At 33.5% G+C, this 22,343-nt stretch overlaps 1 protein-coding gene across 5 annotated transcripts in view; it reads right to left on the bottom strand.

The window, feature by feature from the left end:
- Nexn (nexilin F-actin binding protein) overlaps positions 1 to 22,343 on the bottom strand; it is a 48,957-nt gene that overhangs the window by 4,181 nt on the left and 22,433 nt on the right. The window contains exons 2-11 of one of the 5 annotated variants that reach the window (XM_015490544.2): positions 21,508 to 21,583; positions 20,423 to 20,614; positions 19,809 to 19,887; positions 19,570 to 19,718; positions 13,567 to 13,608; positions 12,210 to 12,407; positions 11,950 to 12,126; positions 8,418 to 8,606; positions 4,015 to 4,212; positions 1,056 to 1,277 (exon numbers count right to left, since the gene is read on the bottom strand). In XM_015490544.2, the coding sequence (XP_015346030.1) occupies positions 1,056 to 1,277; positions 4,015 to 4,212; positions 8,418 to 8,606; positions 11,950 to 12,126; positions 12,210 to 12,407; positions 13,567 to 13,608; positions 19,570 to 19,718; positions 19,809 to 19,887; positions 20,423 to 20,614; positions 21,508 to 21,534 (1,473 nt within the window). In that variant the 5' untranslated portion in view covers positions 21,535 to 21,583. Of the gene's footprint in view, positions 1 to 1,055; positions 1,278 to 4,014; positions 4,213 to 8,417; positions 8,607 to 11,949; positions 12,127 to 12,209; positions 12,408 to 13,566; positions 13,609 to 19,569; positions 19,719 to 19,808; positions 19,888 to 20,422; positions 20,615 to 21,507; positions 21,588 to 22,343 lie in introns of those variants that run through there. The other 4 variants (XM_015490547.2, XM_048814126.1, XM_015490548.2 and 1 more) reach the window with 4 other exon arrangements.

Below are 22,343 nucleotides of genomic sequence, written 5' to 3'. Positions count from 1 at the left end.
TTGAATCACACATCCCCAACCCTTATTTTTTGAGTTTTGCTAAATTGTCTTCCCTAAGTTGTTGAGGCTGGCTTTGAACTTAGGATCCTCCTGCCTCAGCCATCTCCTGCTTGGCCATCATGCCCAGCTCACATGACATCTACATGGGCCAGGTACAGTGATGCACACCTGTAATCCCAGCAATCCAAGGCTGAGGCAGAAGGATTACAAGTTTGAGACCACACTCAACAATTTTGGCAAGACACTGAAAATAATAGAGTTGAGAATGTAGCTTAGTGTATAGCACCCCTGGGCTCAATCCCCAGTTTAAGAAAAAATACATGTTCATCTCACCTGTGCTTGCATCTTCATTGTCTTCATTCTATGCTTGCCTTGATAATTGTTATAGTTTCAGTAATTAACACATAATTTCATTCCATCCTTAAGACTCTTCTAAAGACCCAACTTCTCATACCTGTTTGCTACTTGAATATTTGAAAATGTATTTTTAGGCATATATTTTAAATATTATAGAATTCTGGCAGGAAAAAAAATCTAGATTCTATTTTAATGCACACTTATGGAAGAGGCTGAAATAGGAAGGGACATTACAGGTCAATGATTGACTCCTTATTTTATGTATGAAGATACCTCGATTTCATGTCCTCAGAATTCTAATTAAGGCTCTTCCATTGAATTATGCTGTGATTTTGGTCATATCATATGGCTTTATAGCTTCATCTATAAAACATGAATGTTAATATGAATAATCTCGGGTTTAACTTGAATAAACTGGGTTATACTAATTGAACTAAAACACACCAATATTTTTTAACCACTTTTGCTTAGATTAAACCAGTTGATCTCTATAGGTTTAATACTGAGAAAGGCCATTCTGAAACAATGCTAGATCTTAATGTGCTTTTGCTATTTTGTTTCCAGATTATTATATATGTCAGTGGTTAGTTGTAAGTCCTTTTTTTTTTAAGTACTAAAACTTATTTCAGAGGCAGTGTTATATCTGTTAAATTCATTATCATTATTGTACCATAACTGTTAAATATAAAAGTATATACCTCGTGGAAGTTTTCTGCTTCTCGCTCTTTAATTTCAAGGTCAATTGCTCTCCTCCTTGCTCGTTCTTCTTCTATTTTTTTCTGTATTTCTTTTTCAGACAACTGCCCAATTTTTTCAAACTTGCTTTTTAGGTTTTTAGCCTGAATAGAACCACTTCTTTTTAATTTGATTAATTCTTCATATTCTCTGCTCATTCCAAAGGTTTCATTTTCTTCTTCTTCCTTCAGAAAAAATAAATTTTATATGTTGAATACCAGCAAATTATAGTTGTTCTCCCTCCTATCTGCAAGGATATGTACCAAGATGCCCAGGAGATACCTGAAGCCACAAATAGTACTGAATCCTATATGTATGGGTTTTTTTTCTTATTCATTCTTAGCAATTTCAGCAAACAAATCTTTTTCTTATTAAGTCAAAAACTTTTACTTTTTCACTTAAAGGAAGCTCTTTACAGCTTCTCTGGCATATCCAAATCATCACTACTCTTGTGTTTTGTTACATTATTATGTAAGCAAGCACTGCTGTCATGTGATAGTCAATCTGATATTAGAGGAGACTATAAATCATATCACAAGGATTGCTGGACAATGGGATGATTCCTATTCCAGGCAGGATGGAGTGGGTCAGTGACAGATTACATTGCACTATATAGAATGTTGCAGAGTTTAAAACTTGTGAATTGCTTATTTCTGGAATTTAATGTTTTCAGATGATGACTGGCCAAAGAAAGGAAAACTTCAGACAAGATAGGGGACCTCTAGTTTGCATAATTTCTTATTTGAAATCAAAAATAAAACTTAAATTAGCTGTTTCTTCAACACAATGTCCAAATTTACTTAAAGTGGCACTATATATTTAGAAAACATTTTATTCCATGTAAAATATATTTGTCAGGGAATATAACTAAACGCCTCTAACATTCCACATTAACCTGCTAAAACTAACATATGCATGGCAAGATTAATTTTTACTAGGAATTATAAGAAGATTGTTTAGGGGAAGGCAAAAAATAGAACTGAAACAACATTGGGCTAGAAATCAACTATGAATTTGGTTTAGGCTTTTTGCCTACTTGCTTACCCCACTGGGCATGATTTTCTTAAAAGTCCAGAGTGCCAGACTTGGTGGCACATGCCTATAATCCCAGTAACTCCAGAGGATGAGGCAGGAGGATCACAAATTTGAGACCAGCCTAAGCAATTTATAGTGAGACCCTGTCTAAAACAAAGGGCTGGGAATGTAGAACACTTGCCTAGCTTGTGCAAATCCTGGGACAATCCCATTCCCAACATTGCAAAAACAAATAACAAAACTCCTGGACATAGTAGGGTATAGTAATTTGATAGCATTAGAATGTCTGTCCATTAATTTTCCATGTATTAATAATAACTATAGCTCCATTAAATACTAAGTTCTCCTAGACTATTTTCAGCTTTCTTCATTAAATAATTGCTACTAAGTTTTGGGAGAAGTGAGAGAAAGGCTGAGGGAAAGAATTTCCTACATCATATTCATGGTATTTTAATCATAATTTCTATTTATATGGTATTTATATTCTCAGAGCTAGCTATATAATTTGCTGAGCCACAGCCAAAGCAGAGGAGTAAAGCTTCTCAAAACCTACTGCCCCAACCTGTGACAAACAGGCAACTTCCAGGAAACTACAACCTCTGTGTAGAGATTCAGTTCTTCGATCAGAAGTTGAAAAGAGGATGCCACTAAGTCACCTGCCAATCATGCCATGGCATTGCCAATCAAAGACTGCGACAGTCAATGCTCACCTTACCCCTATTCAAACGTGGCCTGACACATCCAGGGGCCCTCTCTTCTCTTGCCTTCTGCCACCTAAGCAACCTGACCCTCCCACACTGAGTATGACAGTAGCCAGGCACAGGGAAGGTTAGACAAACCTTGGGAAGGAGGCTTCTGAGAGCCCATTCCAGTGTGATAGGGAGACAGCAGGAAGCATGGGTAAGCCAAAGTGCCAATGCCCTAGCACACATTTCATTGTCCAATCAACACTAATTCAAAGATAAAAATTAAGATTTTTCAATATGGCAGTCTTAGAGCATTGAATCATATGTAGTATTCGGAACATGGGATCCTGTGAGTACACAAGTTGCATCCCATAAAACTGGCCCTGTGTGTAATATATACATACATTTTTAAAATTAGGAGCTGTGGTACACACCAGTAATCCTAGTGGCTCAGGAGGGTGAGGCAGGAGGCTCAAGAGTTCAAACCAGCCTCAGCAACAGTGAGGTGCTAAGCAACTCAGTGAATAAAATACAAAATAGGGCTGGGGATGTGGCTCAGTGGTTGAGTGCCCCTGCGTTCAATCCCTGGTACCCCACTAAAAAGACCATACTAACATATTTAACATCATCACAGTTACATTTTAGAATAATTTAGTAAAACAAAATGATTCAAATACATGCCAGTAGGGCTGGGGATGTATCTCAAAGAGAATATGTTTTGTATGAGCTCCTCAATTCAATGCCCAGCATCAAAAAATAAAAATACACTTAGTGAAACTGATGGCCCTAATAGTATCCATGGTCCTGTAGTTTTTCTATTAAATTTATTAGTATGCTATTTGTTTCAAGGAAAAATAATATAAAATAATGTATTAAATATAGTACTTTAGAACAACAGTTCACAATCATGGTGTACCCAGATAATTTTGAGCTATGTAGGAAAATTTTTTACTTAAGGAACTATAGTGCTTCTCTTCATCACTGTATCATATAGATAGATATAGATATACATTTAAACTAGCAAGGAGGGAGTTACAGCAGACCAAAAGTACATATAACTGCTGAAGCCTGTACCACATATATGCCCCATAGAAGTTTGTTGAGTATCCTTTATGTGAATAATATAAGGTTACTTCCTATAAGGTAATATAAGTAATATACCTAAGTATAAATAGTATATAGATGTTTCTTAAAACCTTACCTCTCCCATTTCTTGCCTCAATTGTTCAAATTCCTGTTTCTCCATTTCTAGTTTATGCTTCCGTTCCTCCTCTGTTCGCCGTTTTTCTTCTTCCATTTTTTGTTTTAATAATTCCTCAAAATTTATTTCCAGTTTTCCCGGTGTAAGAGATTCTTGAGAGAATGTTTTATATATTTCTGAGGAGTCATCATCTACTACCTATTTGAAATAATTCCTTTATTAAGTTTGCCAGAATTATATAGGCTAAAAAGGAAATATTTCTTGTAGAAATTGGGATTACTTGAATAGAAAGGTTTCACATTGAACTTGGAAAAAAAAAAACAAAAAAAGGAGATTGGGGCTGGGGTTGTAGCACTTGCCTAGCACACATAAATAAATAAAATAAAGGTAGTGTGTCCATCTACAACAACAACAAGAAGAAAAAAAAACAGGAGATCATAAATTCTCTTCAAAAAAGTTTAACACAATAAACAAGGGAGAAATATTTAGAAAATTAAAGACAGGTATTTTGTGGGTATGAAGAAACTAAACTGATAACCTTCTATTCTCCCTTCCAGTGAACACAGTAATTTTCCTTTATTTATACTATGAGAAATTTGGATTTGATATTAATAATATGACACCTTTAAAAGTTATTTTTTAGTTGTAGGTGGACACTATCTTTATTTCATTTTTATGTGGTTCAACCATTGCCTCATGTATGCTAGGTGAAAAGCATCCATGGCTTCAGTCCCCAGTACTAGAATGAATCAAATAGAAAATTTCAGTTATAGTCTTCTCTGAGTGAATTAGTTAACCAACCCATCATGAGCTCCTCATAATCAGGGGAGAAAACTCTTAATGCTATAATTTTATTGTATTGATTTATTTACTGCCAGGTTAACTTTAAAGAAATAATAATAGTTAATACTTAGAGATGCCAGTTAGGCACTTTACATGTGATGACTTATTTATTTAACACTGCAGCCTTATAAAAGCTATTATTAATATCTTCATTTTACAAATGAAGAAACGGAGGCACTGAAAAGTAACTTGTGCAAAGTTACAATAAATACAAAGTGATAAAGCTGGAATTCAAACTTCAAAAATTTCTAATAAGATTATAAATAACTTACACTACCCTTTTTGTAATTTCATGAATTTACCTGGATAATTAATTAAATTAGTAGTTTAAATAAATACCTGCCATTTGGCTGTGACCTTGGGCAAGAACCTATCCTCTCTAAGTTTCATTATCTGTGATAACTTTCATATAGGTGTCATGAGGACTAAATAAAGTTTGGAAACAGCTGTGAATCTAACATCATGGTAGTTTTATTCTTACATTATCATTCCCTATATAAGGCAATTCTAAATTTCAAATAGAAAGTTTGCTTTTGTTAACTTGGAATATATTTTACCATGAAAAAGAATTATCTAAGTGTGTTTTTCTGTCACCTGATGGCATATACATACACCACTGATCTGAACTCTGTCTCTGTGATTGAAATAGTCACAGGACGTATAACTAATTAGAACAAATTTAAAAAAAAATAGAAGGGAGACCAGTAGAAGAAGGGAATTGGGGAGGGAGGAGAAGGAAAGGAGAGGTACTGGAAAATGAGATTTATCAAATCATACTGTTTTATTATGTGCTTGTATGCATTTATTATAACAAATCCCACTGTTATGTACAATTATAATGCACCAATAAAAATAGACATAAGAGAATGAGAGAGGCTCATTTATTTGATCTAAATTTTATCAAGGCTTTACACCCAAACTTTACCACAGAACTAATCCAACTCTCAAACAATGTTTAAATGGTTTCAAAAATCCAAATATTGCCCCCAATTTTTTATTTAATGTATGAACGAACTGAATCATAGCATGCAATTACAATATTTGATCCTGAATAAGAAACACTAATGAAGAAATTTGTCTCTCAATTCAAAAATGTCTCTAGGAAACTTTGTTTTGGTTTCATGCCTTTTTTCCTTCCCTGAACTTTTTCTATTAGTAAATCATGGTTAAAAGACAGTTTAGGCCTAAAAAAAACACCTCCTTGACTAGGTCTACTGATCTTCATACTTCACTACTACATCTCAACCTGCTTATTATCCAAAAATTAAGTGCTTTTACCATGTGTATTCTCTATGTAGAAACCATTTATTAATTAGGGATTATCTGATGCACACAAGATCATTTCAATATCACTGATATTTAAAACATTTATTGGGTCAGGCACAGTAATACATGCTTATAATCCCAGCAGTTTGGGAGGTTGAGGCAGGAGGATTGTGAATTCAAGGCCAGCCTCAGCAATTTAGCAAGGCCTGAAGCCATTTAGTGAGACCTTGTCTCAAAATGCAGTTCAGTGGCAAAGTATCCCTGGGTTCAATCCGCAGTACCAAAACAAACAAAACAAAACAAAAATCCATTTATTGAAAGTCTGTTATGCTAGGCGCTGTGCCACATGTCTGATGGATAGTCTCATCCTCACTGAGAGATACAGCCATATATAATAATACGTATTAGTGCTATTTTAGGGGAGTATTAATTGCCATAGGAATACATAGAAAGGCTTCTTAAAGGCAATGGAAGGTTATAAATAGGAAATAGCAGAGCATAGGGAAAGGAGAAAGGGACATGTTTCAGACAGTATTTGTGAAAGCCTAGTGGTTCTCACTTGGAAGAAATGAATGAAATTTAGTATAACTAGAACAAAGATGGAAGATTAAGATAGATCAAGAAATGAAACTGGAGAGATATATAAGAATAAGATTATAAATAAATATATATTTATTTAAAGTTTTGGGATTTTTGCTTTGGGAAGTAGAAAAATTTTAAGCAAAAGTACCCAAGTACTACGATTGTACCCATGGGTGCTTTACTGTTGAACGAACTATAGCCCTTATTTTTGATTTAGTGACAGGGTCTCCCTAAATTGTGATCTTTTGATCCTTCTGCTTCAGCCTCCTGAGTAACTGGGATTACAAATCAGCACCAGCATGCTTGGCTTTTTTTTTTTTTTTTTTTTTTTTAACAGAAAGATTATGCCATGGGCCTAGGCCTGGGGCTCAGTAGTAGCGCACTTGCCTGGCATGTGTGAGGCACTGGGTTCGATTCTCAGCACTACACATAAATAAACAAATAAATAAAGATCTATCAACAATTTTAAAAAATTAAAAAAAATAAAAAAGATCACTCCATGGATTAAGGGGTGTAACTCAGTGGTAGATCACTTGTCTAGGAGGCACAAGACCCTTCGTTCAGCCAGCACTGCAAAAGAAGAAGAGGGGGAGCAGGAGAAGGAGGACAACAAGGACAGGGAAGAGAAAAAAAAAAACTGCTCCTGGCATTATAGGAAAGATTGGATTAAAGGTAAGAAAGAAAGTAAACAAGGAATTGGTCCTAAGCAAGGAATAACAATAACCCAAATTATAGTAATTGCAAAGGGAAAGCTAACAGATTTTAGAGTAATTGAGAAGATAGAATAAATGAGACTTAGTGACTGACTGGATTTCAGGCATGAAAAGATATAAATGTTTTTAGTCTTTCAAGTTTCTGATTTGAGCATCTGGATGGGTGATTACACCAAATGGACACCTAGACAAATATGCTTGAAACTCAACTGGAGAAAAAAAACCAAGTTATTACATCACTAAAGCCAACTAAAATATTTCAAGAAGGGGGTGTAGTCATGTGTCAAATTGTTTGAAAATAGTTTGTCATGTAACCATACAATTTTACAATTGAAAAATACCAATTTTGTGACAGTTAAGTTAGGTCACAATATCCCAAGTGATAGGTGAGCAATTTGGAAAAATTAAATAACTGATTAAAATGATTACAGTCATTTAATATATATTGGATAGGAGGAAAACTAAAATGAAAAAATGAATGAAGGAGGGATAGAGGTAGTATGGAAAAAGACAGGAGGAGGGAATGGAGAGAAAGGAGGAGGAAGGGTAGGGAGGAGACTCCCTGCTTCTTCCTTAGACACCCAGTTCTGGAAAACGTAACTTCCCATAGAAGGAAGGTACTTTTCAGTCCTTTATACCAGGCATGGTAATTAAGCAGAACCTTCTCAAAAGTAAATTCAAGTAAATAACTTCAATTGACTGATATTATTTCACGAAAGACTTTAAAACCTATTTGCCAGGACTGGGGTTGTAGCTCAGTGGTAGAGCTCTTGCCTAACATATGTGAGGCAGTGGGTTTGAGTTTCAGCACCACATATAAATAAGTAAAATAAAGGCCCATTGACAACTAAAGAAAAGAAAACCCCATATTTGCCATTTCTACTCTTGGCACCAGTTCCAGAAAAAAAAACAGGATACTCCCCAAAGTCTGATGATTTCTGTTTAACATGCTCTAAAAGCTGAATGCTAATGGCATTTTCCAATTAGGTTCCGTCTTACCATGCTTCTTCGTGCTTCAGCAAATGCCTTCTTTTCTTCCTCTATTCTCCTTCGGGCTTCTTCTTCTGCTTTCCTTTTTTCATCTTCTCTCCTTTGCCTTTCCATTTCTTCAAAACTGAGTTTGAGTTTACCAGGACGGTATACTTGAAATTTTTTTTCTGTGTCTTGGTTTTCCTCATCTTCATTTACCTAAGCAAAGAAACGATTCATTACTAAGAATTAAGGTTCATTAAAAATAGCAATGAATTATCAATCAAAAAGCACAGAATTAGCTGTTTTGCACAGTAGTGTTTCTATGTCCTTAATGCACTTGATCAAAATCTCATTCCTTTTTAATGTCTTATATGATAAAATCTTCAATTTGGAGAAATTCCAAATAAAGATGTACTCAAGTTGAATAAAACTTCCCAATCAAATCAAGTCTTTTTAGGGGCTGGGGTTGTGGCTCAGTGGTAGAGTGCCCGCCTAGCATGCATGAGGAACAGGTTCGAGCCTCACCACCACATAAATATAAAGATAGTATGTCCACCTAAAACTAAAAAAAAAAAAAAATCAAGTCTTTAAATTTTTTTTTTTTTTTGTAGTTGTAGATGGACAGCATACCTGTATTTTATTTCTTTTTATGTGGTGCTCAGTGGCCAGTGCCTCACATGTGCTAGGCAAGTGCTCTGCCACTGAGCTAAAGCCCCAGCCTCTCAAATCAAATTTTTAAATAAATAAAATGGAATATTTAAAAATGTTTGAAAGGGGCTGAGGATGTGGCTCAAGCAGTAGCACGCTCGCCTGGCATGCGTGCGGCCCGGGTTCGATCCTCAGTACCACATACCAACAAAGATGTTGTGTCCGCCGAAAACTAAAAAATAAATAAATAAAATAACTAAAAAAAAAAAAAAAAATGTTTGAAAGGGTCACCCTGAATATTAACTCTCCCATTGCAAGCATACGATGTGTGTTTATGTACTTAAATTGAGGTGCAAATATAACTTAACAGAGTTTTTTTTTTTTTTTTCTTTAATGGGATTGAACTCAGGGGCACTTAACCACTGACCTACATACCCAGTCCTTTCATATTTTATTTTAAGATAGGATCTGGATAAGTTACTTTATTGCCTCAATACTTTTTTTAATATTTATTTTTAGTTTTAGGTGGACACAATATCTTCATTTTATTTTTATGTGGTGTTGAGGATCGAGCCCAGTTCCTCATGCATGCCAGGCAAGCACGCTACCACTTGAACCACATCCCCAGCCAAACCTCAATAATTTCTTGAGGCTGGCTTTGAACTTGCCATCCTCTAGCTTCTGCCTCCTGAGTTGCTGGGATTACAGGCAGGAACCACAGTGCCCAGTTTAAAGTGCACATTTTGTAATTTTTATGGATTTTTTAAAATATAAACTATGGAACTTTTCCATATACTTGTCAGGTTAAAGATTATTATTTGGAACTATTTTATATAAAATTCAAGTTTCATGCCGGGTGTAGTGGCACACACCTGTAATCCCAGTGGCTCAGGAGGCTGAGGCAGGAGGATCACAAGTTCAAAGCCAGCCTCAGCCACAGCGAGACGCTAAGCAACTCAGTGAGACCCTGTCTCTAAATAAAATACAAAATAGGGCTGGGATGTGGCTCAGTGGCCGAGTGACCCTGAGCTCAATCCCAAGTACCCCAAATAATAAAGAAAGAAAAAAAGAAGATTCAAGTTTCATGATTTTAATTTATTAATTTAATATTGTTATTTATTCAGTTAATTAGCCATTTCTATTTCTTTGTTAAGATGACTATCAATGATGTCTAAATTATGTAAGTATTATGTAACTAGAATTGCCCCCAAAGTAGAAACATTTTCAAATGTGTACGAAATAAAAATTTTTGCAATGTAATATTTAGATATCGTTAATAAAAGCTGATCAAGAAAGATGTGGTCAAAAAAAAAAAGAAAAAAGTTTGTGGTCACTTTAAAAATTACAGATGTTCCATTTTTAAATTCTTTTTGCGGGGTGAGTGTGGATATCGAGGACTGAACTCCGGGGCACTCAACCACTGAGCCACATATGTCCCCAGCCCTCTTTTGTATTTTATTTAGAGACAGGGTCTCACTGAGTTGCTTGGTGCCTTGTTTTTGCTGAGGCTGGTTTTGAACTTGCGATCCTTCTGCCACAGCATCAGGTGCGGCTGGGAATACAGAGGTGCACCACTGTACCTGGCTTCCATTTTCAAATTCTTAAAATTAGATTTGAAATTTGTGTTTTTTTCTTATTTTAATTTTATTTTTACTGATAAATCTATTAATACCATAATAATAATAGTTAACATTTTAAAAACACCTAGTATATGCCAAATCCTATTTTAGGTGCTTTCTAGATATTAACTCATTTAATAATTTAAGAAGGAAGCACAGCTGGGCATAGTGACCCATGCCTGTGATCCACACGAGTTGGGAGGCTGAGGCAGGAGGATCACAAGTTTGAGCCCAACTTTAACAAACTTAGTGAAACCCTGTCTCAAAATAAAAAGGACTGGGAATATTGTTTGGTGGTAAAGCACCTTTATTCAATCCCTAGTCCAAGAAAAAAAAAAGAAGCACTATCATTTTTGCCATTTTACCAATGAACATGGGTAAGACATGGAGAGTTTAATAACATGGCCATGTTTACAGAGTTATAAGCAGTTGAGATCTAAATCCAGGCAGTCTGGCTCCAAAATCCATGCTCTTAATCACTACATCATATACACACATGCTCAAACCCTACAAACTGCATATTCCTTAGTAAAATGTTATTTCAATAAGTCAAATATTTGAAAAGCTGGACTGAAACCAAATGTACCTTTATAATTAGACCTGAAAATGTCCTGCAACCAGGCCATTAATACATTGCAGGCTGAACCAACAGATAGAGAGAAATTAGGTTCATTGAGTATTTTGCACGTTTCTATATATGTGTATTGGATAAAATGCCACCAGGTGAAAACTTGAAAACAATACAGATGAATTTTATATATAGGATATGTATACAGTCTCAAAATCAGACACTGTTTTCTTTCTTTTTTTTTTTTTTGTACCTGGGATTGAACTCAGGGGTACTTGATCACTGAGCCACAGCTCCATAAATTTGTATTATATTTAGAGACAGGGTCTCACTGAGTTGCTTAGTGCCTTACCAGTTGCTGAGGCTGGCTTTGAACTTGAGATCATCCTGCCTCAGCCTTCCAAACCACTGGGATTACAGGCATGTGCCACCGGGCCCAGCAGTGTTTTCTTTTTGGGGGGATTGAATACAGGAGTGTTTTCCCACTGAGCTATATCCCCAACTCCTTTTATTTTGAGGCAGGGTCTTGCTAAATTGCTGAGGCTGGCTTCAAACTAGTGATCCTCCTGTCTCAGCTTCCCAAGTTGCTGGAATTACAGGAATGTACCATTGCATCCAGCCATGTCCTTTGATATAGAAAATCTTGAATTTGTGGTAATGAACCTAATCTAAAGCTAGTTAGTTTCTCTAATACTAAACATAAGGTTTAAGTATATATATTTACCATTTGCCGCCTTGCTTCTTCAAAAGCACGCTTCTCCTCTTCTAAACGTTGTCTTGCTTCCTCTTCAGCTTGCTTTTTTCTGGTTTCTTGTCGTTGACGCTCCAATTCTTCAAAAGTTAGCTTCAATTTTCCAGGAAAAAGTGATTCTTTTTTTGCCTCACTTTCCATTTCATCATCCTATGAAAACACACCTTTTAGTTACAAAATGGAATGCTGCCAACTTAACTATTTTGATATGTTCCTTAAAATAATAAAATTACCATGAGTAATGAAAGACATTTTGCTTCCTTGAGAGATCGTCGTTGTTCTTCATGTCTTATTCTTTTATCTTCTTCACACTTAATCCTTTCTTTCTCCTCCTCTTCTTTTTCTAGATCCTCAAAATTCTTTTTTATTTTTCCAGCTGTTTTGTATGATTTGACAGGTACCACTGTTATAAGTAGTGAATCGTCTCCTTCCTATTTTATAAGATAGATAATTAGCATAAAACTTCATAATAAAAATTCAGGGTTTTGGGGACTTTACCTCCATCATTGGTGAATTTCATTACATTGCCATCAGTGTTACTATAAAGAACAAAAAATTATTTTTACTAGTTACTATTAAATATGTTTCTCAATATTCACTGTGCATTGTGAGTTAATCTTATTGAAATCCATTGCTGACAAGGTTGAGAAGCATTCTATTTCCTAGAAGACAGAGTTAAACAGGTAATCAGATAAAACTGTAGTGACACTGCCTGAATTTAGCTCTCCATGCACTAATCCCACAAAAAGGTAATGAACATGTGAGTGCACTTTAAATCAATTTGATGGTGTATAGATTCAGTCTAAACACACACAAAATTATATAATTTTTCCTCACCATGCAAGTTTTTAAAATACTTAATATAATTAGTATTTAATGAGGAAAAAAAACCCTACAAGATATACAAGTGATTTATTAAGTGTTTTTAATATACTTTAGTATTTAATCCTATTAAAATTTTTTTGAAATTGATTTTAATTAGTTCCACTATATAATCTATTATCCCCTCTTTTTAGAAAAATAGAGAAGAGTTATAAAATATAACGCACATCCCTAAAGTAAAATTTTTCCAATTCATGTGGCTGTGGTTGTAGGCACACCATCAGATTGTTTGATTGATTTTTAACTTTCTTTGTTAGATAAAAAGGAATTATTAAAATTTTTGTGCTTGTTGATACATGGTAATACACACTGCACTCTGTACTCGCATATGAAAACTGAAACACAAACTATCAGGAACTCTGAGGAAAGAAGACAAATAATTAAAAGAAAACTACCTTTTACAGTGTTAGATTTCAACAATCTCAACTGTTAGTAGCGGTTCAAGAAATATATAGTCTTGGCAGAGTATCCAATACTGAAACTGAGACTTGTCCTTCTAACTATGAGAGCAAAAACATACTTTTCTTAAAAAACACTAGAGTGTTTGAAAGTGCAAAAGTATGAACTTGCTTTCATAAAACATCCTTCTTTTGTGTTTATAATAAAGAGTTAAATACAAAGTCCTTTTCATATTTTCTTAGATTACAAGAAAATTTGTGAATAAGATAATTGAAGTTGAATGTTTCATTAAAGGAAATGTCTGTTTACCTCTGATGTTGTTTCAGTTCCCGTATTGTTTATGTCCTCAATCTATATTGAATGAGAATTTCATATCATTACATTACATTGGATTTCTGCTTGTTTCCTTTAAATATAAAACTGAAAAGTAATTTAATTGTGGTTTATGGTAATTTTTCAAATTTATAACTTTTGAAATATTTTTTATATTGCTCCAAATTAGCCAAATATCCTTTCAAATGGAGATTAAACCTTATACTGGCTTTTGCATTTTGAAATTTATATAAATATCAAGGAACAGCATATTAAGAAAAAATTAAGTTAAGCCTACCTTTGTAAATCTGGAAATTGAATAATGGACCAAACTCTTTTGACCTGGCTTTGAGTTTACAACCAGCAGTTATCAATTTAATTAACAATTTAAACTGACATACACAGAAAAACTACTCCATTCTCTGTTCCTGCCCCGGCAAAAGGAAAAAAACCTATCATTAGCAATCAAATAATTGTCATGATTATATTATACAACATAAACAAATGGCAAAAACACAACTGTCACAACAATAAAGTATGTTAAAACCATGTAGGCTAGTTTAGAAGGGAAAGCAATTCTGGCCATCGCATTTTCTATATATTTTGACCAGATCTAAGTAGGAAATGCCTTCATTTAAAAAGTAGGAGCTCGCTGAGCCTGATGGTGCACACCTATAATCCCAGCAACTCAAGAGGCTGAGAGAGGAGGGTGCAAGTTTGATGCTAGCCTCAGCAATTTAGCAAGACCCTGTCTCAAAAAAATAAAAAGTGCTGAAGACGTAGCTCAGGGGCAAAGCACCCATGAGTCAATTCCTAGTACTACAAACACACACATACACACACACACACACACACACACACACACACGAGTGGAAGCTCAATTGACTATTACTCTTTTAAAAACATAATTAGATTAGTTTGAGGGGCAGACTAATGTACCTTGGCAAACTGAAAATTGAAAGGAGAAGGTTGATTTAAATAATGTAATGTTTGAGATCTCAGGAAAAGGAAATACAAGCAATAGGAAAATCAAAACCAATAGTAAAAATTCAAATTGTTTATTGTTTTAATTTTATTGTAAAACCAATGGGAGTGGGCGGGGGTTGTAAGCACTTGCCTATCAAGTGTGAAGCTCTGGGTTTGATCCTCTGCACCACATAAAAATAAATAAATAAGGGGCTGAGGTTGTAGCTCAGTGGTAGAGCACTTTCCTAGCATATATGAAGTACTGGGTTCGATTCTTAGCACCACATACAAATAAATGAAATAAAGGTTCATCAACAACTAGAAAAAAAAATCTTTAAAAATAAATAAATAAATAAAGGTATTGTGTCCATCTATACCTTAAAAAATATATTTAAAAAAAAAACAATGAAAATTTGACAGTGGTTGTTCCTCATGCAATTTAAGGGAATTTTTATTGTATTCTGGCTTATATTAGGAACTGGACAGGTGGACACATTAAATACCTGTTCTCTCACTTGACTTTCCTTTTCAATATTCTCTATCAAGGAATAAAGAGATTTTATTTGGATACCCAATTTCTTAAAAACTAAGTTACTAAATTATTCTGAACAAATGGTTCATTTTTTTTTTTTTTTATGGTGCTGGAGATGGAGCCCAGGGCCTATTGCATGTGAGGCAAGCACTCTACCAATGGAACTATATCTCCAGCACCCAAATGGTTCATTTCTTGAAAGTCTGTTTTTATACTTTAATAATTGAAATGGGTTATTCAGAATAATCTTACACACTACAAAAATATTTTGTTCAGAATAATTTGCTTGTTACAGAATTACTTGTTACACTGATGTCCTAAGTAAGAGTGAACATTTTATTGAATGTTTGTTATATTAAGAAAAAATATTTTTCCATATTTTACTGGTGCATTATAGTTTACATACTGATGGGATTTATTGTTAAATATTTGTACATGCACACAATATAACAATATAATTGGACTAATATCACTCCCCAAGACTGTCCCCCTACTTCCCTATCTCCCAACCCTTGGTCCCTTTCCTCTACTGATCTCCCTTTGATATTATGAGGTCCACCCCCATCTTTCTTTTCCTTTTTCCTTTCCAGCTTCCACATATGAGAGAAATATACTAAAAAATATAAGAAAAGTTTTAATAAATCTATAATAAAATAATTAAAAAATAACTTGTCTTCAAAAGAATATTGATCATGTTAGTCAACATGATTAAAAAATCATGTTACTCTCTCAATAAAAAGATTCAGAAGATATGGTAAGAAGCCAAATATTGAGATTATAGGAAAGAGAAATGCTAAATTTCTTTTTTTTTTTCTTTTGGTAGCTGTAAGTGGACAACATGTCTTTATTTTATTTGTTTATTTTTATGTGGTGCTAAGGATCGAACCCAGTGCCTCACATATGCTAGGCAAGCACTCTGCCACAGAGCTACAGCCCCAGTCCCAAGAAATGCTAAATTTCTTAATCCCAAATTTGGTCTATTCTACAATCTTCCCAGATCTTTCTTAGGTTATTATTTGGAGATTTCTTTTAATTTGTGCATTTCAAACAATTACCATAAATTGTTGGTATATTCACAGAGAACAGATTTTCTGATGTTCAATTATGGTGTTGACTTTCAGAAGCCACCATTAAAAAGCTGCTTCCTATTTATTTTGCTTTGAAAGCAAACTCCTTTCTTCCCAAATCACCTTCCTTTTTTCTCTCCTTTCTTTTGAAGATACCCTACTTCAACCAAAACTGTTCTTTTTCTAAATCGACAGACTTTAATTTTATCCATCAATGTATCATTATAGATAACCAGATAATCCCAAATCAAGATTTCCCTCAAATTCTGTCAGTCTTCATTTCTAACAATACACAAGGCACATTCATTTTTAATTCTTTATAATATCCTAGAATCTCAGAACTGGTAATTATCTTGGCTGTCACTCATTCAGCCATCTCCCAAACTCTGGAATCCCTTTTATAGCATCTCTCCTCCCAATCCTGGTGTTACTGGGGATTGAACCCAGGAGCATTCTGCCTGTTAGTTATATTCCTAACACTTTTTTAAAATTTTACTTTGAGACAAGGTTTTGCTAAATTGCCTAGCCTGTCTTCCAACTTAGAATCCTCTTGCCTCAGCCTCCCCAAGTAGCTGAAATTATAGGTGTGCACCACCACACTAGGCTCCTTTTATAGCATTCTTGCATATGGATTTATACAAGTGGACTTTGTAAACAAACATTAAGACTCTTTTTGATTATCTGTACAATCTTGTACTTCTTATATTGAAAGATACATTAAATTATATCAGATTTGAGTGGAAATGTACTTAGGTTTTTAAATTAGACTTACACATTTACAAGATTTTTACTATTAATAATTTGTACCACCTACATGTCCTTAATTTAATAGGTCAAAATTTTATTAACCAAGATTCTCTTGGGCTGGGGATATAGTTCACTTGGTAGAGTGCTTGCCTTGGATGCACAAGGCTCTGGGTTCAATCCCCAGCACCACAAAAACAAAACAAAACAAAACAAAAAAACTCTGACACCCTATCCACGTAGCAAGTATTTGCAATGTTTTCAAAGAAAGTATTTTCAAAAAACAGTTTTTGAAAAACTACTGTCTAAATATTCCATTCTTGAAGTTGAAAGTGAGCCAGAAAGAGTATAAAACAATCAGTGCTGTAAAATAATATAAAAGAAGAGCCCATGTACATACTACTTTCTGCCAAATACCATATATTTGGATTATATATTTATTATATTTTTTATTCTTTTATTTTATAATTTATGATACTGCTAATATAATTAAAGATATATATTTATATATGCTTATATTATTATATATCTATACTATATATTTATATTAATTCTCATGTTATAATTTTATTTCCTTATAAAATTTCATTATAAAATGAATGATAATTTTTATTTACTAGAAGGGGCAGTAGTAAAGCATATAACATTCTTTCTTCAGAAAAGGAGGTACAAAGTAATAAAATATAGGAAATTCCCTTTTTTTTTTTTGTACTGGGGATTGAACTCAGGGGGCACTTGGCCACTGGGCCACATCTCCAGCCATCTTTTGTATTTTATTTAGGGACAGAGTCTCACTGAGTTACTTGGTGCCCTGCTTTTGCTGAGGCTGGCTTTGAACTCCCAATCCTTCTGTCTCAGCCTCCTGAGTCACTGGGATTTCAGGCATGGCCACCATATCTGGCTCCCATTCTTTTTCATAGCTTACCTAACATATGTCATTCTGTGGCTATTTTTGCCATAGAAGTGGTTATTTGCAAAATCAGAGTAAATAAATTTGTTTGATATGCAAGTTTGGCATGTTTTACTTTCAATATACTTTTGAGAAAGTTAGTAGAAACAGAAGGAAGCATTTCAAATAGATTTAAGGTACTTAAATAATTGCTTTTAAAAAACAGCATTTAGGGGCTGAGGTTGTGGCTCAGTGGTAATAGAGTGCTTGCCTAGCATATATGAGGTACTGGGTTCGATTCTCAGCACCACATATAAATAAATAAAATAAGGTCCATTAAAACATCTAAAAAAATTTAAAACCCAGCATTTAAAATTTTTGCTGTTGGTGGGTAGAGTTGTGGATCAGTGGCAGAGCGCTTTCCTAGCATGTGTGAGGCATTGGGTTGATTCTCAGCACCACATATAAATGACTAAAATAAAGGTCCATTGACAACTAAAAAAAAAATATTTTTTTAATATTTATTTTTTAGGGCTGGGGATGTGGCTCAAGCGGTAGCACGCTCGCCTGGCATGCGTGCGGCCCGGGTTCGATCCTCAGCACCACATACAAACAAAGATGTTGTGTCCGCCGATAACTAAAAAATAAAAATATTAAAAAAATTCTCTCTCTCTCTCTCTCTCTCTCTCCTCTCTCACTCTTTCTTTAAAAAAAAAAAAAAATATAAATATATATATATNGAAAACCTTGCTTTAACATCCCATTTGAAGATTCCCCATAAGAACAATCAAGGTAGTTTTACGTATAGTTACTATAATTCACTTTCTATATACTAAACTCATCTATTAATTTAATTCATGATATTTTGATATGTTTTTGAAAACTTAATTTCTACATGAAGCATTTAAAAAACGCAGAAAATAATTTATATAAATCTGCTAAGACAAGTATATTTTATCAGTCTAACAGGCCAAAGAGATTAATATGGGAATAGAAAGTAATTTAAGAACTTAAGAAGTGAATGAGAAATGTGATTGTCTGAATTATAAAAATTAAGATAATTTTTTCCTGGCCAAAAGAGTAATAGGTAAAACTTGATTTATAGTATTTTGTGCTGGCTATGATTACGATATATATATATATATATATTTATTTATTTATTTTTTAGTTGTAGTTGGACACAATATCTTTATTTATTTATTTTTACGTGGTGCTGAGAATCGAACCCAGGGCCTCGCACGTGCTAGGTGAGCACTCCACTGCTGAGCCACAATTCCAGCCCTAATTTTTTTTTAAATGTTTTGCTATTAAAAAATCCAGCATTTGTGTATATCTGTGTGTGTGAGTGCGCACCCGATGTAAACAGGTTATGTGTGAAATTGTCTTACATCTTTGTAAAATCCTCTAATGTGTCAAGAAAAATTAGAAATGTGGACTATGTAAGGAACATGGACAGAATCATAAGATCATACAACAAAAATCATCTCAATGTTTCACCTTAAAATGGCACATTCTAGGGTTGGGGATGTAGTGCTTGTTTGGAATATGTGAGACCCTGAATTAAATCTCTAGTACTAAAAAAAAAAGGAAAAGAAAGAAAAGAAAGAAAAAGAAAAGCGCATTTTACCTGTATCCTTCTAGGCATCTGATATTCAGTATTTTATTTAAGATATTATTTTTAGGTTAGCTGCTATTATTAGGCTTATATTATATTAAAATGTTTTAAGTAGGCAACATACTGATTAGTCTTTCTTTATACAGTAGTTTCAGAAGAAAATACCAACTTAATATTTAGTGTATACCTGCTCAGCTCTTTTTGCTAATTCACGCTGTATTTTCCTCTTTTCTAACATATCCTGTTCAATTCTGCGTTTTCGTTCCTCCTCCATTCTCTTCCTTTGTTCCTCTTGTCTTTGTTTCTCCATTTCAGCAAATTTACCTTTAACAGTCCCTAAGAATACATTTTTTTAAAAAAATTAATACTTTGTTATGTTTCTTTCTTTTGTAATTTCTTTTACCATTTACCCCTCAAGTTTCTTACCTGTTAGCTTTGGGACATAAGCCTTTTCTACTTTAGAAGTTACCTCTTCCTCATCATCAGAAGCAAGCATCTCTTTAATCTAGATGGTAAAATAAATTAAGACAAACATGTTTAAATTAGACTAAATCATATTATAGTAGTCCTCCCTCATCTGCAGGAGATATCTTTTAAGACTCCCAATGGATTCCTGAAACTGCAGATAGTACTGAGTGCCATATATATACACATACTGTGGTTTTTACTGTATTTACACACCTATGATAAAGTTTAATTTATAAGTTAGGAATAGTAAGAAATTGACAGTAATTATAAAGTTGAACAATTATAACAATATAATTAATAAAATTTATTAAAAAATTAAGAATTATTTTTTCTGGAATTTTCCATTTAATATTTTTCAGGCTGGTTGACTTTAGATAACTGAAACAGTGGAAAGCAAACCTGCAGATAAGGAGAGACTACTGTCTATGTAAAGTTTAAATTAGCTTACAAACATATTAAAGTATTTTAATTATAATAAATATGAAATGTAACTATGAATAATAAGTAAAAAGTAAATTTAAAAGATGAAAATTAATATTTGCATAGAATAAAATAAAATAAAATAAAGTAACCTCCTGCTTTCTCCTGTTCCATTCTCTCTCTCTAATATATTGTTCTTTTCTTCTTTGCTTTTCGTCTCTAGATCTCCTTTGATTTCTTTCTTCCCTGGCTTTCTGCATGGCTTCAAACTTATCCTTTACATCACCCTTGCCAAGTTTTGGCACATAGGATTTTGGGACAGGTTTAGATGAAGAAAGCAGAATCTTCGTTAGAAGAAAATAAAGAGAAGAAAGTTTAAAAAACAAAAGATAGGAAGAAATTAGGTAAAGATAAGAATAAGCAATATAAAAAATACTTATTGAAACAGAAAATAGAAATGAGTTTTAAAACCTTCTTTGCATTATCATAACCTGATTAGATACTATCTACAACTTAAGTATAAAAATGAAATTATAGAAAATATGAGATACATTTTATTAATATAAATATTCATTAATGTAAATTCTATCCATATAAACTGCCTTAGTAAAGAAGCTCCATTTGTGCGTACCGATCTACATAAGCTGAAGGTCAGTAAAATATAAATATCAAATACTGAAGCCAAATGAGAAGCAACCTGTATTTTATTATCCTATTCCATTAATAAAAATTCAGATTTAGCCCAGCGGGGTGGTGCTCAGGAGGCTGAGGTAGGAGGATCATGGATTCAAAGCCAGCTTCAGCAACTCAGTGAGATCCTGTCTCTAAATAAAATATAAAAAAAGGGCTGGGGGCTGGAGTTGTAGCTCAGCAGCAGAGTGCTTGCCTTGCATGTGTGAGGCACTGGGTTCGATTCTCAGCACCACATATAAGTAAGTAAATAAAATAAAGGTCTATAAACAACTAAAAAATATTTAAAAAAAAAAAAAAAAGAAAGAAAGAAAGGGGCTGGGATATGGTTCAGTGTGTAAGTACCCCTGGGTTCAAGCCCCAGTACCAGAAAAAAAAAAAAAATCAGATTTGACATCTCTTGCTTAAAAGTTACCAAGACTAATTTCAGTAAATTAGATGAAAATGAAAAAAAGGCAGAAGTTCAAGCTTTAAAGTTTAAAACTTAAATCATGTATCATATTCTTGCTGTTTTCCATCTTTTTATTTTTTAATTTTTGAGACTTACCTCGGCCTTTTGGGAAATATCATTCATGTTTGCTCAGTTTGGTTTTGCGCTGATACAGCTTTGTATATTTTTGCACCTGTAAAACATTTGAATATTGTACAAGAATTTTAATAATTTTATTTTTAATGTGTTATGTATTTTTATAAGTAGAAATAGCATATCATTTTCCCCTCAAAAAATGTATGCTAGTACTGAGTTGTGATAACCTTCAACATCTTTTCTCAAGAATCAGGGTATGTAAAATACAAGGTGTATGGTATTAAAAAAAATCCCAGAAAGTTAATGTCCTAAAATAGCTTGGTGAACATATCAAGCACGCTTGAAAAATTTGTATTCTATAATTATTTAGTGTATTATTCTATAAATATTAAATCGATTAAGATGACTGGTCATGTAGATATATTCTTCAATATAAAAATTTTTTTATTATTCCTTTTAATTACACCATTTTTGTTTCATGTAATTTCAGGTTCTTTGAAACATGTACCCATTATGATTGCAACATCTTCTTTTAGAATTGATCCTTTAGTTAGTATCAAATTTCCCTCTTCCTTGTGTTGAATTTAACTGACATTAAAATAACTACACCAACTTTTTCAGCTTTACAGTTTGCATTGTGCATAATTTTCTATTTTACTTTCAACCTATTTATGTTTTTATATGTAAAGTTTATCTCTTAATTGGACTTTGGATTTTGCTTTAAAAATAATTCTGTTATCTTTTTTTTATGTAAAGTTTAACTCTTAATTGGACTTTGGATTTTGCTTTAAAAATTCTGTTATCTTTTTTTTTTTTTTTTTTTATTTTAAATCAATTTTATTGCAATGCAATTTTTA

This window comes from Marmota marmota, unplaced genomic scaffold (assembly GCF_001458135.2).
Source record: "Marmota marmota marmota unplaced genomic scaffold, marMar, whole genome shotgun sequence".
Taxonomy (NCBI): domain Eukaryota; kingdom Metazoa; phylum Chordata; class Mammalia; order Rodentia; family Sciuridae; genus Marmota; species Marmota marmota.
The sequence above is the reverse complement of the archived record's forward strand: the minus strand, read 5'-3'. Positions and strand labels throughout refer to the sequence as shown.